This window comes from Notolepis coatsorum (genome assembly GCF_963971535.1).
Source record: "Notolepis coatsorum genome assembly, chromosome: 4".
NCBI lineage: Eukaryota > Metazoa > Chordata > Actinopteri > Aulopiformes > Paralepididae > Notolepis > Notolepis coatsorum.
The window spans coordinates 18,337,339-18,352,832 of NC_140168.1; the positions used below are offsets into that span (position 1 = coordinate 18,337,339).

The window sequence follows — 15,494 nt, forward strand, 5'->3', positions numbered from 1 at the left end:
TAATAATATATTCCATTACCTTTCCTTTCCATATCAAAGTCAAAATGTTGTTATCCTGACAACATACATACAAAAGCAGCTTGACAACCGATATCCTTTGCGTCTAGTAGGCATGGGCCTATTTGATTTTGGTGGTATGTGCTATTGCACAGATGTTTGTCCCTTAGTATGCACACGCACACACGCACAGTATAATATGCATGTGATAAATCGTTAATAAACTCTGTTACTCTTAAATGTCTTTGTGTGCTCCTAAATTTTTTCATTTAGGAGCACATGTGCTCCTTGGGAAAAAGGTTAGCGTAGAGCCCTGAATATGGTTTGTTGGTGATAATAATAATAATAATAATAATAATAATAATAATAATAATAATAATAATAATAATAATAATAGTGTTCTCATGATGTGCCATGCCTACCAATATGGCTTGTTGGTAATAATAATAATAATAATAATAATAATAATAATAATAATAATAATAATAATAATAATAATAATAATAATAATAATGGTGTTCTCATGATGTGCCATGCCTACCAATATGGCTTGTTGTTGGTAATAATAATAGTGTTCTCATGATATGCCATGCCTACCAGTACCAATATGACTTGTTGGTAATAATAATATTAATAAGTGTTCTCATGATGTGCCATGTCTACCAATATGGCTTGTTGGTAATAATAATAATAATAATAATAATAATAATAATAATAATAATAATAATAATAATAATAAATAATAGTGTTCTCATGATGTGCCAGTGCCATGCCTACCAATATGGTTCAGTGCCACAGTTATTTAATTATAATCAATATAAAGTTACTTGTCTGTGGTTTGCCTGCCATCATGTCTGCGATGGAATAGAGACGAGGCGGTAGCTTGGCCTGCCGTTAAAACGTGCCGCACCGTAACGGCAATGTAACGGCTTTGATCCTCACCAGGCCACCTTAGCTAGTGGTCCTTGAGCAAGGCACTCAACTTGCACTTCCTGCCTCAGGGCTGCGGAGTTCTCTGGTGGAATGCAGAGTACATACTGAGACATTACTGACGAGTAACAACACTCTGTAACTTTAATTTGGTGACTAAGCAAGCAGCTTGTTTTTAAAGGTGCTAGCGTCACGGTGACCAAATGCGTCCAAATTTTTATAGGATTCTATCACATTTTCATAACAATAGCGAATATAACTTACCCTGCGCCGTTTTCATTGAGGTTTCTTACAAATTAACGATGTTTATTTGTCCTTTATATGCGGATAACATTTAAAATCTTAAATTGTACCATTATGTTTCCCTTTAGACAACAAACATAATGCTAAAATGATGCACTTTTGTTAAGATAATTAGGTGACCATTCTCGGTCACTGTACTGAGGTCGCATTAATAGTTTAACGCTCCCATGTTCAGATCGCGTTTTCCTCACCTTTAATCCGGTGCTAACCTGTGAACTAAGGTGCCAAAGGTCTTGGGACTTGTAGTCATTTTGTTTTGACATACCATTTTCACCTTCTAAACCAATGCTGCCATCTACTGACAACAGAAAGATAGTGTACATAACGTTAGACCCCCGTCGCCCCAAACACATTCTAGAGATTCCCACTTCTTACTGGTAACATACGTTCATATCTAATAGTCTTTAGATGACTAAATATAGATGAATACTCGTGGAATTTGATATATATACTCTAAAATAAGTATTATTTCACATCACCTACCTTTCGACGTCAAAATCCTTTGAGTAAAGCCCCAGAATGCCACTCAAAAGGGGGCGTGGCCGAATTTGGATAGGTTGGTTCTGAGTGGACGATAATGGCTTACGTTCCGTTATAGATAAACATTTTATGGAGAGTAATCATTTGAAAAAAATATCCAGAGCTTTTAGAAAGGTGCAGAATAAAAGTATTGCTTAACCCCCCCCCCAAAAAATATTGATTAATGAATCTCTCTCTCTCTCTCTCTCTCTCTCTCTCTCTCTCTCTCCCCTCCCCTCTTCCCCCGTTGTGTTCGCTCCATACAGAGACTTGGTGTCTGTGGACCAGCTGTCTGTCCATCCCAGGTCTGACCACCGGGGGCAGCAGCTGTCTGTCCATCCCAGGTCAGACCACCGGGGGCAGCAGCAGGACGTGTCCCTGTCCCCCGTCAGCCTGTCCTCCAGAGACGAGTATGGGGCAGACGCCATGCAGTCTGACAGGTTTGAAGAGGGACAGGACGTCCTGGCTCGCTGGTCCGACGGACTGTTCTACCTGGGGACCATCACCAAGGTAAGGCTTTTCAACATGCTGTCATTCTCTAGTTGACTGACTGAGCTCTTGATACAAGAACTAACACTAGACAACATGCTGTCATTCTCTAGTTGAGATTACTAGTTGTTTGAGGATTGTAGGATTTTTTCATTCATGGGGGGAAAACAAGCATAAAAGAAATGGCCACTTGACGAATAAAGTCTTGGTCGACTAGGACCAAACCGACTGATTCGTTAGCCTGTCTCGAGCCCTGCCCTCTTTTCTTGATCCTCCAATCACAACAAAGTTTGTCTGAGTGAAGCAACAGGATGGAGAAAAGAGGGCGGGGCTTGTCATTATTATTGACTAGGAGGGAGAAGCCCTAGTAACGAGTTTGTTTACGTTGGTGATGTTTAGAAAACCTTCAGTAACATGGACCTATATTCTCAATTGGGGAAGATTAAAGGAGCACGCCAACATTATGATGAAAGGTTCTTACCGTCTTCTCCAGAGTCGGACAAGAAGATTAAAATCAAACGATTCAATAAAAACATGATTTACTAATGATGATGTCTCTCTCCTTCTCCAGATCGACCCGGACAAGCAGCGCTGCTTTGTGGTGTTTGAGGACAGGTCCAAGTCCTGGGTCCTCTGGAAGGACATTCAGACAGGCAAGTACTGTCCCCTCCTCACAGGACATTCAGACAGGCGAGTACTGTCTCCTCCTCACAGGACATTCAGACAGATGAGTACTGTCCCCTCCTCACAGGACATTCAGACAGATGAGTACTGTCCCCTCCTCACAGGACATTCAGACAGATGAGTACTGTCCCCTCCTCACAGGACATTCAGACAGATGAGTACTGTCCCCTCCTCACAGGACATTCAGACAGACGAGTACTGTCCCCTCCTCACAGGACATTCAGACAGACGAGTTTACCCATGTTTTTCAATTGATGCCACTACAACAGAAATTAAGAAACTAAAATGTGTCTGAATAAAAATAACTCCAATACAACACCTGTTCTTTTGACTGAGAGCGAGTGGAATTTACAGGATGCTGTCATAGTTACATGGGACCGGTCTGGTTTTGCCTGGTCGGAATCGGAATCAGAAAGGTCTTTCAACTCATGCTGGTCTATTCTTGAATTCAATTTAAACTCATGCTGGTCTATTCCTGAATTCAATTTAAACTCATGCTGGTCTATTCCTGAATTCAATTTCAACTCATGCTGGTCTATTCCTGAATTCACTTTTAACTACTGCTGGTCTATTCCTGAATTCACTTTTAACTCATGCTGGTCTATTCCTGAATTCACTTTCAACTAGTGCTGGTCTATTCCTGAAATTTCACTATTTTAGCAGCCACAAAAATCTGATGCCAGGAAATGTGTTAACGTTAGGGATGGGTACCGAATCAGGTACTTTTAAGGGTACCAACCGAATGATGTCGGTACTACCGAGTACTGATTCACGTGAGATCCGGCGGTGCCACATTTTGGTACTGTAAAAAATAAGATTTATTATTATTATTATAATCTTTTAAAGTCCAATGACGTCAACGTTTCGTTTACCACAAAACCTATGAAGTGTGCCGCATGTTCACGTCAACGTTCACATGCACAATACACGCTTACCTAGGATTTGACTTGATTCAACAACAAAGCAGTCGGGCAATGGCATGCCAAATGGTCGCAAGTGTTGTTACACTTTACAAAGCTAGATGCAGACAACGCTCGCTGCAATATTATATATATATATTAACAAATTGTTCCAAATAAATAATAATGATAATAAATTATTTGAATTTTAGAATTTTAGAATTCTTTACAACGGAGGTAGGTAGATAACATTTTAGAGACTAAAGTACAGAAAAAAGGTACGGGTTCAAATGTGCTATAAATGAAAACAGTGACTTGATTTGCTTCATGTGTAACATAGAAGCTTGTTGGATCTCTAAGTCTATACTGTTGTGTAACAGCTATGGACCGGACAGGTTCTTGGTATCAGACGATATTGAAAGTTTAATACTGTATCGACAGCATGAAATGACCTCCAAACAACATCATCCCACAACTGAGCAGCCAGGTGGAATCTGCACTTAGCTGCCTGGGCTGCAACCTTTGACCTTTCTGTAACAGAGTAGTGACTGTTGGTTCTGACCTGCTCTTATCTTTCAGGGGACGAGGATGACGAAGACGAGGATGAGGATGACATCGTCTGCTCCATATGCCAGGATGAGAGCTCCGATGAACCCAATGAGATCGTCATCTGTGATAAGTGTGGTCGAGGTGGGTGGACCCTGTTCTCACTTTGTTAAAGGTGCTGTAGATAACATTCAGCCACTAGATGGTGCTGTAGACCGGGTTCGCACAAGGTCCTTGAAGTGCTTAAAGTGCTTGATTTTTGACAAAAAAAGTCTATGTCTGGAATTCCTTGAAAACAGCAAATCTTTTAACCATGGCCACCTTGGCCATTTTAGTTTTTGGGACTGCATACTCTTTTTGCAAACCAAAACACTATACTTTATACTTATAGCACATGCATGAGCCTGATCTATTTTGAAAGATGACATTCTGATGTTTCTGACACAATAAAGAAACTAAAAAACTTTTAGTGCTAATGAAATAGAGTAACATAGGTCTGAACTTGAGTTGTAGAAAAACTTGTTACTCATGTTTTTCTGTAGTAGTTAGTAGTCCAGAAGTAGTATTTCCCCAGAAATTACCATGGCTGAACCGATATCCTGCGTCCATAGCCTGAAGCCTTGTTTAGTACATGTCCAAATCTCATAAAAATCCGTTCAGAAATGAGTGATTAGGAGCGACTTTGGTAAACTGTGTAGTGTTCCTGGTTTCTATTTCCTCATAGACTTCAATTCATTCGGCGGTTTTTCTCTTCCTGTTTTCACTCGTGACTTTTCACCTAGATCCCTGATGCGTACGCATCCCCAGGTGGGGTGTCATTGGAAAGCCACACTCATTGGCTACAACCCTGTCCAATAATTTCCGAGATCACCAAATGATTGACGGAACTAGAGCCCCAAGAGTCGGGAGTGGTATTTGCGCAATACCATGTACTTTGCGCAAGCCTCACATATCGGCATGTAACTCGTGAACCGCTGAACGGATTTTGTCACCTGATTTATTTTGTACACGTGATCTCAAGAAGGTACTGAACGAGCTCAGTGGCAGCTTTTCATGTCTGGTAATTTTTTGCATGGTGTTATTCACTGTCAAAGATGCAAAGACAAATCATAATTCATATTCTCCTTTTTTCATCACAATTTAAGCAAGCCTAGTAATAGACATAATATTTCTGACACTGGGAAATGCATTCACTGAGGTCCATAGATGTCCCTAGATACCAAGAACATGCAAAATGGTCCTTGTAGAAGTGGAGCAATATTCCATTTAATTAGGTATGTATTTTAGGCGGATTTTCAGAAAATAGGGCTCCGGCCCTCCGGGCTTAAGAAGTTAAATGCCCGTTTAAAATGAAAAAGAGTGATTGGAAAAGTACTTGAAAGTCCTTGAATTTCATTTTGCAATGTCTGTGGGAACCCTGTGTAAATAACATTCAGCCACTAGATGGTGCTGTAGATCAGGGGTTCCCAAACTTTTCAGGCCGGGGCCCAGAAAATAAGGCGTCAGAGAGCCGCGGCCCAATGCACATCGTCTGTCTTTTTTTTTTTTTTTGCCAGGCGACCGATTTTTTAAGCCAAATATCACTTCAATCCTATTAAGTTAGTTCAAGTTAGTTATTCATTTATATGTGCTATTTATGAGAGGGCTAACTTGTTGCAAAATAATAATGATAATAATAATAGCCTCATTAAAATACTATTGTTGCTTCGGTTGTTTTCAGCGTTTTATGTGCATAATCTGTTATTTAGTTTGAAATGTTCGTTGAAATAAGTAGATTTTTCGTTTTTGTTTATTTATTAAGTTAATATAAAACCATATAGTCACATTTTAGAATACAATAGAATAGAATTTTAGAATACAACTAGAAACACTGTCCTGGCCTGCTTCTAAGTTCAGTGGCCTGACAAAAAAAATTAAAATAAAAAAAATAAAAAATAATTTTTTTTTTTTTTTTTTTTTTTTTTTTAATCATCTCGCGGCCCACCCGTGGCTGCTCGCGGCCCACCTTTGGGTCGCGACCCCGACTTTGGGAACCACTGCTGTAGATAACATTCAGCCACTAGATGTCGCACTAGAGCGCCAGCATGTCATTTATCCAATCGGGTGCATTCCACGTGGGGAAATGTGAAGTAGGGGCGCACTCGCGTCTCTACAATTCGTAGCCGCATTTCTGCAGACCCCTCTCTGATTGGTTGAGGCCATTTCTGCAGACCCCTCTCTGATTGGCCGAGCGCGCGCATGCGCATGAGCCGCGACAAGCTCCTCTAACCAGGAGTCGAAACTCCGTTAAGCTCCAGAGAGAGAGGCTGAAAACCCACAGTTGTTGCCCGACGGATGGGAGCCGAATCCCGGATCCGAGTTTTCTGATGAATAGCCCCAAAACATGGAGGTTGCGAACACAATTTATACGCATGGAAGTATTGATTACGCCATAACGAATCATTAAAAAAATATACCGTTAACTGGAATATGTTGTGTGTGCCTTTACACATATGTTGGATAGGATTATGTAATTGGTTTGTCATTAAAAACCAATAATAATCGCTCGCCGGCTTCGCTGACCAGAGCTCTCTCAGAGTCAAAGTTTTAATTGCAGCCTGGCACATACATGTTTCGGAACCAATGTGTAACTAGACAGTTACAATATAACATTTATATTAATTAACCCAGTTAATGCCTTAAGAGAGAGTCTGGTGGTCAATTGCTACGGAAATGTTGTGTCTTACTAGGGGTGGACGGTATAAACGGTATACGGTATAAACGGTATTAATTTGCTCTACGGTATGGATTTTGACTATACCGTGTAACCGGTAGAGCAGCTCTAAAATAGCAATGACGTCATGTAACCACAGCGCGACTATTTCAATCGCATTTGCCCCTAAAAATAGATAGAATTAGTCATAGATATGTGCAAACTGGAAAAAGTTATTTAGGAGGCTTCGCGCAGTGGGCGTGTCAACACGCAATTGTAATTTCATAATAAACACATATCACTGCGGCGCACAGCAAGTTTCAATTTCAGTTCCTGGCATTTTTAACCAGTGGAGAAAGGTAAGAGATGTCCCTATCGTTTTTCTTATATGAATTATTCTACGTTAATAAAACATACCTGGTGATCAACTACAGTTTGCTGTAAACATTATGATATGCGTGTAGTGTTATGATAACGACGGCTGCAGCGGGAGCCGGGAGGACGGCTGCAGCAGTGGATTTGCGAATAGCATGCAGCTGCAGAGCCGCAGAGCCAGCGGCGCTTTCAGGTCAGGTCCGCTCAACAGCGCCCCCCCACCCAACGGCTGAAAGCTGTGACCAGACCTGAAAGCGCCGCTGGCTCTGCGGCTCTGCAGCTACATATGCTTCTAGCTAAATCCAGCATCCAGCCCGGCTGTTTGCAATGGGAGCAGCACGGACTCGGGACTTATTTTATTTGGAATATAATGACTTTATACGCAAAAGTAGCCTAGTTTTAAGTTAAAATATTATAAATCTACATGCCTTGAGGATGTCATTCTTTATATAGCCTGCCTATCAGGCAAAACAAATTATTCTAACGGAAACACTGATACCGTGATATATACCGTTACCGTCTATGCTTCAAATTATACCGTGATATACATTTTAGACCATACCGTCCACCCCTATGTCTTACTAATAATAACTAATTCCTTGGTCAATAGAAGTCTCTGTGATACTTTCTGAATATGATTTGGGAACATGAGTGGAACAAGCTTCCAGTGGCCCTGAAAAACATCGAAGAGGGGGGAAGTTTTAGACGTGCCACAAAGAAATGGCTAGCCAGTGAAGTATAGAATAGCATAGGAAGGAGAGGGTAGGAAGTGTTTTTTTGTATGGGGTTGCTATTATGTTTTATTCTGTTTTTTATTATGATGATCTATGTTTTATTATGATGCTCTATGTTTTATTATGATGCTCTATGTTTTATTATGATGCTCTGTTTTAGTATGTTTTATTATGATGCTCTATGTTTTATTATGATGCTCTGTTTTAGTATGTTTTATTATGATGCTCTATGTTTTATGATGTCTGTCCATGTCCAAAATCAGGGACCATGATGGAAATAAGTGCTTGCACTTTCTCATGTTTTTATCCCTTGGATGCTGTCTTTTACTCCACAATAAAAATCAATCAATCAAACATCAAATGGGCAGGCCGCGAAATAACAACGTTACAATGTACAGTTTCTGACAGCTGGCTGTGTTGTGAAATGTGCATAACGTTATGAATAAACCGCGAAGTCATGCGAAATAACGTTATACGCGAATCTGTTATTATTAGTAAGACACAACATTTCCGTAGCAATTGACCACCAGACTCTTTCTCTTAAGGCATTAACTGGGTTAATTAATATAAATGTTATATTGTAACTGTCTCTAGTTACACATTGGTTCCAAACCATGTATGTGCCAGGCTGCAATTCGAGTGATTATTATTGGTTTTTAATGACAAACCAATTACATAATCCTATCCAACATATGTGTAAAGGCACACACAACATATTCCAGTTAACGGTATATATTTTTAATGATTCGTTATGGCGTAATCAATACTTCCATGCGTATAAATTGCGTTCGCGACCTCCATGTTTTGGGGCTATTCATCAGAAAACTCGGATCCGGGATTCGGCTCCCATCCGTCGGGCAACAACTGTGGGTTTTCAGCCTCTCTCTCTCTGGAGCGCGCTCGGCCAATCAGAGAGGGGTCTGCAGAAATGGCCTCAACCAATCAGAGAGGGGTCTGCAGAAATGCGGCTACGAATTGTAGAGACCGAAGTAGGGAGGGGATACATACAACATGTAAACGTTCATTGTGGACCCGCCAACATTTTTTAAATGATTAATTCATTAATACATTACTTTTGGGGAGGTGGGGGAGAAGCAATACTTTTATTCCACACCTTCCTAAAAGCTCTGGATGTATTTTAAATGTAAAATTATGATAATATAAAATTTTTATCTGTAGCATCTTTAATGTGTCCTGTGAAACTCCTGTGTGGATATATTGTAACGTTTACTTTTCCCATGATAAGATAACATGGTGATAAATATTGATATATTGTCCAGACTGTACTCCGAGTCCATCTTATTGATGCAGTACTGTGTGTCTGTGTGTGTCTGTCTCTCTGTGTCTGTGTGTGTCTGTCTCTCTGTGTGTGTGTGTGTGTGTCTGTGTGTGTCTGTCTGTGTGTCTTGTCTCTTTGTGTGTGTGTGTGTGTGTGTGTGTGTGTGTGTGTGTGTGTTCAGGTTACCATCAGTTATGTCACTCCCCCATCATTGAAGCTGCTGTGATTGACTCTGATGACAAGTGGCTTTGCAGGGAGTGTGACATGGCTGCTTCCCCCAAGGTAAGAGACTGTTCTGTAACGTATTCTCTTCATTGACATTGATATTACAGGAGGTGTGCTGAGTGAACACCTTAACCTCTTAAGCCCTAGCCATATTTTCAGAAAATCTGCCTAAAAATACACGCCTAAGTAAATGGAAGATTGCTCCACTTCTTCTACAAGGTCCATTTGCATGTTCTTTGTATCTAGGGGCATCTATGGATATCAGGGAATGTATTCCCAGTGTCTGAAATATTGTGTCTGTTACTAAATTGTAATGAACCAAAGGAGAATATAAATTTAATTGTTTCACTTTGACGGTGAATAACACCAAGCTAAAATTTACCAATGAACTCATTCAGCACCTTCTTGAGATCACGTGTACAAAAAATCTAAGCAAATGAATAAAGGGCAGATGCTTAACAGGAGGTTTTATAGATACAGTACTAAATTCTGCCATCCGGACACATGCAATTTGAAATATTATTATAAAATATAGAATATTATAGCCAAGTTGCACATCTATGGATCTTTACAATGGCAGAGTTAAATTTGGATTTAGTATCACCAGGCGTGCAGCAAGAACCGTGAATGAAATCTACTGTAAGATCAGATTTTTGCTTAACGTTCACAGAAAGGTAGAAAAAGTTGAGTGCTAATGAAATAGACTAACAGAGGTTTGAACACACTGAAGTAAAAGTTTTGTGTACTCACATTTCTGTTTAGTGGTTGCCAGATGTCTGTTTTTAAGTTCCAGCTGAGAGGTAGGAGTTGGAAAAGTTAACGGTTCCCATAGCCTGATGTAGCCTTATGTAGTACAGGTCCAAAGTTTATAAAGATCCCATGAAAAATGTGTGTTTCACAAAGGTTTTTGTAATATGTGTACTAGGAAAATGGTCGTCCACTTCCTTCGACTTCTTGCGACACCTTCCCCCACTCTGAGCACCCATCTGGGATCACTTTAGGAGCAGACGCTCCTTGGCTACAACGGTGGTCAATAATTTTTTCTATCAGAGGTGACTGGTCAGTTCAGGACCGCTTACAACCGGACGTGGTCACTCGTCGCGGTCGACGGAACGGCTTGTCAAATGGCGCTCGCCGGATATTTTGTCTTGTAACTCGAGACGCGAAGCATGCAATAGGTTGAGTGTGGTGACAATCAAATCGAAAGGCGGCAAATTCAACTTTCCAACAATGTATTGGTTGATCTGCGAAAAATGCAGCCCGGAGCCGGCAGACGAGCGCGAAGTGCCACGACGTGCGCATGCGTGACGGCCCGCCATTGGGCCGTCCGATGCCTAAAAGGTTAAGAGGGTGTGGTTAGTGAACATCTTAACTGATTGACCGCCATGCTTAAGTGCGCTAGAGTGCCACCGCTTTAATCAATGGGAGGACTGGGAGATTTGCGAGTGCTTAAAATATATCTTAAATTATGGCTATGGGTCTAATACACTCGTCGATTATCAGTGAGTTGCTTGCAGTCAACATGTACGAAACGGATTGTTTTTTCATCGGTACATTTCCGTTTTATACCGTTTTGAATACGAGTATAGTTTTGGTGATTTCTAGTAATTCCAGAGAAAGACGCGATAATAGCCCTTTAGTGGAATACACCAAACACGTTGTCATTTTTCGGTTGATTATCGAATCTTCCTGAAATCAACACTAGATCATCATTATTGTCTGTCCTCGTGCATACATGAAATGGCCCTCGTAGCGTGGCCTCCTGCACCCAACGGAAAACAGCCACACATACACAGCAGATACAGCATCGATCGGGGTAGAAATACATATCAGATCAACGATCAAATTTATATAATGCTCTTACCTTGTATCATGTAATGCAAAAGAAATAATCCAATTATCTGATCGCCATTTGAAGTACTGGGCGCGGAGGTCCGTGCCATGTTCAACAGCATTGCATATGGGGGGGGGGGGGGCAGCCTCGCAGATATATCGTTGAAATCAGGTTACCTCGCCTGATTATTTAAACCACGTCCGCATGGCTTGGATCGTCCCAGAAAATAAACTATACCATTCCCAGTGGAGTCCAATACCAGCCGGAAGGCGTAGGGGGCGGTATTTGCCCTTTTGCGAGCTCAGGCCCAGTCCCAACGATAACATCAGGCTGGATGGATGAAAATGAATGGATATCGCTAATAAAAGAAATACCGATTAAAACCCGACTATACTCGTGATTGGTGCTCAAGCGATGGCGAGTTAACCCGATTATCATCATGACTGGCGTTGAATGAGTTAAGAGGGGGTGTGGTGAGTGAACAGGCAGGCAGGAACAGCCCCCCAAGCTCGAGTTTGACACAACACTCCCTCCTAGTGGCTGAAATTGAGAAGTGCTTTTTATTCGACCTGGTTCAAGACTTGACAATGGCGGAGGCAATAGAGAAGTTAATGCATGATTTAACAACCACACAACGAAAGTGACTTTGATCCCAGCTAATTATTTTTATTACCCATCTCTGGTCCAGTAATCGTATAACGTACTGTATATTATGAGCAATAGGGCATACAGACCCTCATCTGTAACTTTGTTTACACTGTTTATTTTTCTCATATTATAATATTCAGTTAATTATATTGTTTACACTTTTCTCACATCTTTGTATTCAGATCAAATTTTATATATTTATGTCTTCTACTATTACCCTGCCCATACCTGTACCCCCCTCCCCCATGCTGCCATGATGCCTGGATTTCCCCAAGGCAATCAAGGGGATCCATAAAGGGATATCTTTAATTGAAGTTAAGTAATTTTGTTTCTGTCCAGAAGGGTCATAAGAAAGCTCCTCGAGCTAAAGGCCCCCAGCAGCCTCCACAGGCCCAGGACCAGCAGGAGTGGCTCCTGTCTCTCCCCTACGCTCTGGAGGAACTGATCTGGGATCAGGGACACAAGACCAACATTCAGCATTGTTACTGCTACTGTGGAGGACCAGGACAGTGAGTAACACACCGATTACTAAGGGACAATATAAGGATTTATGTAAGGGGTAATATGTTTATTTTTAAGGGATAATATAAGGGTTTATGTAAGGGATAATACAGTTTATACAGTTTTGTCAAATGACGCTCACCGGATATTTTGTCTTGTAACTCGAGACCCGAAGCACGCAATAGGTTGAGTATGGTGTAGTGTTGTCACGATACTGGAATTTCGACTTCGATACGATACCTTGAAAAGTATCGAAAGTATCGATATTTTCGAAAAAAAAAAAAAAAACATATATATATATATATATATACATATATTTTTTTTTAACAAATTTAGCTTTTGTTGCTGGTTGATTCTCAGCTTCTCTCTGGTACTATAAGAGAAGATAAATATAACACTTTTAAAACCATTTGTTTATCTTTAGATCAGACATTTAAAAATAACTAAATTATCTAATCTAAATCAAACCCCTCTTAAAAACAAAAACCTGTTTAACCTAGCCATCTATAAAACATCATGCTAAAACTGTGAAACAAACTCCCCTAAAGAAAGAAATACATAGCAAACATGACTCAGTTATGCAATAGTGCTGCTGCTTTTTATTTGGTTAAGACAACGACAACCATTTTCGAGAGAGAGAGAGACTCGGAGCATTTATTAACGTTACATTTTCAACAAGATTGCTGCTACTTAAACACTTCATGGAAACGGGGTAACGTTATGTCGAGTTCATACGTGTACTAGTGTAGTTAGTATGAACTCGACTTAACGTTACTCCGTTTCCATGAAGTAATTATAAAGGTGGCCAGCTAGCTAGCATAAGCTAACGTTAGCTAATAGCTATCGTTGGCACTGCTCTGTAACAACGCTTGCAAATGGGCATCGTGGCATCTTTAGCTTTTCCCGAAACGGGGTAACGTTATGTCGAGTTCATACGTGTACTAGTGTAGTTAGTATGAACTCGACTTAACGTTACTCCGTTTCCATGAAGGAATTATAAAGGTGGCCAGCTAGCTAGCATAAGCTAACGTTAGCTAATAGCTATCGTTGGCACTGCTCTGTAACAACGCTTTAGCTTTTCCTTCGTCGTTTACTTCAAACCCGAAGTACTTCCAAACAGCACTTCTGCTGTTTTCTTTATCCACAAGCACAAGTTGCGGAGGCTCTGCACAGTCTGCACTAGCCATATTCGGAACTAAAATCTTTTGTTTACAAACTGAAGACAGGTCTGCGAGGGGGAGGGCTGCAGCGGAGGGGGAGGGCTGCAGCGGAGGGGGAGGGCTGCAGCGGAGGGGAGGGCTGCAGCGGAGGGGGAGGGCTGCAGCGGAGGAGGAGGGGCAAGCGTGCTCTGCAGCAGCGTGTCTGTCTGTCAACAACTTGCGGTAGAACACTGCGAGCAAGCCAGCTGGTATCGATACTGCAGAAAGTATCGGTATTTCGGGAAATGAGTATCGAAACCGTTTTAAATATTCAGTATCGATATGTATCGATATTTCGATATTTTTGACAACACTACGGTGACGATCGAAAGGCGGCAAATTCAACTTTCCAACAATGTATTGGTTGCACGGCAAAAAATGCAGCCCGGAGCCGGCAGACGAGGGCAAAGTACCGTATACGGTCCGCCGAACGTCAACAGGTTAAGGGATAATACCTTAAGTGCCCCTTTTAACTGCACACAAATAATTCATTCTTTCTTTCTTTCTTTCTTTCTTTCTTTCTTTCTTTCTTTCTTTCTTTCTTTCTTTCTTTCTTTCTTTCTTTCTTTCTTTCTTTCTTTCTTTCTTTCTTTCTTTCTTTCTTCCTCTACTCTCCTCACCTCCCCTCTCCCCCTCTTCTATCCTCTCTTCTCTTCTCCTCTCCTCCCCCCTCTCTTCTCTCCTCTCTCTTCTCCCCCCCTGCTCTTCTCCTCTCCTCTAGCTGGTACCTGAAGATGCTACAGTGTAACCGGTGTCTACAGTGGTTCCACGAGGCGTGTATTCAGTGTTTACACATGCCCATGTTGTATGGAGACAGGTACTGTCTGTCTGTCTGTCGGTCTGTCTGTCTTTATATAGTGTTTACACATACCCATGTTGTATGGAGACAGGTACTGTCTGTTTGTCTGTCTGTCTGTCTGTCTGTCTGTCTGTCTGTCTGTCTGTCTGTCTGTCTGTCTTTATATAGTGTTTACACATACCCATGTTGTATGGAGACAGGTACTGTCTGTCTGTCTGTCTGTCTGTCTGTCTGTCTGTCTGTCTGTCTGTCTGTCTGTCTGTCTGTCTTTATATAGTGTTTACTAGGGCTGTCCCCGACTAAGGATTTGGATGGTCGACTATGATTGGCCAAAATTTGGCATTAGTCGACTATTGGTCGACTAAAAAAAAAGTATAATCTTTTTTTAATTTTCTTTTAAATATTTTATTTTTTTTATTTTTTCTCGTTCCATTTGGGCTGTGGGGGGTGCTTAATGTCTGAAGGAGTCGACTGAAGGCTTCTTGTCCTCTGCAAAAGCATGCAATTGGTCCACTGATGGATACATCTTGATATTTGTCTAGTCTAGTGTGTTCATTAGATGGGTGAAATCCTCTTTCAGTGCCTCTGTGCCTGTTTTCGTGGGCAGTTAGCCTCTGGTATGCGTGCCATTAGCGTTAGCCATGCTTCTAGGCTTCTTTTCTTTTGGAAAGAATGATACAAAAATTTAAAATAAATTATGAATTGTTTTTTTATTCTTTTTATTATATTCGACTAAGAGGTTGGCCAGTCGACTACGGCTCCTTTCGACGATTAGTTGACTAATCGACTAATAGGGGTCAGCCCTAGTGTTTACACATACCCATGTTGTATGGAGACAGGT

General features: G+C 41.0%; 1 protein-coding gene across 1 annotated transcript in view; it reads left to right on the forward strand.

Moving 5' to 3' along the window:
* Positions 1-2,161: 2,161 nt before the first annotated feature.
* The window catches only part of mtf2 (metal response element binding transcription factor 2), a 32,545-nt gene continuing 19,212 nt past the window's right edge, over positions 2,162-15,494 (forward strand). The window contains exons 1-6 of the mRNA XM_084313650.1: positions 2,162-2,259; positions 2,810-2,891; positions 4,401-4,511; positions 9,629-9,729; positions 12,545-12,663; positions 14,576-14,671. Of these exons, the coding sequence (XP_084169776.1) occupies positions 2,176-2,259; positions 2,810-2,891; positions 4,401-4,511; positions 9,629-9,729; positions 12,545-12,663; positions 14,576-14,671 (593 nt within the window). The 5' untranslated portion in view covers positions 2,162-2,175. The remainder of the gene's footprint in view (positions 2,260-2,809; positions 2,892-4,400; positions 4,512-9,628; positions 9,730-12,544; positions 12,664-14,575; positions 14,672-15,494) is intronic.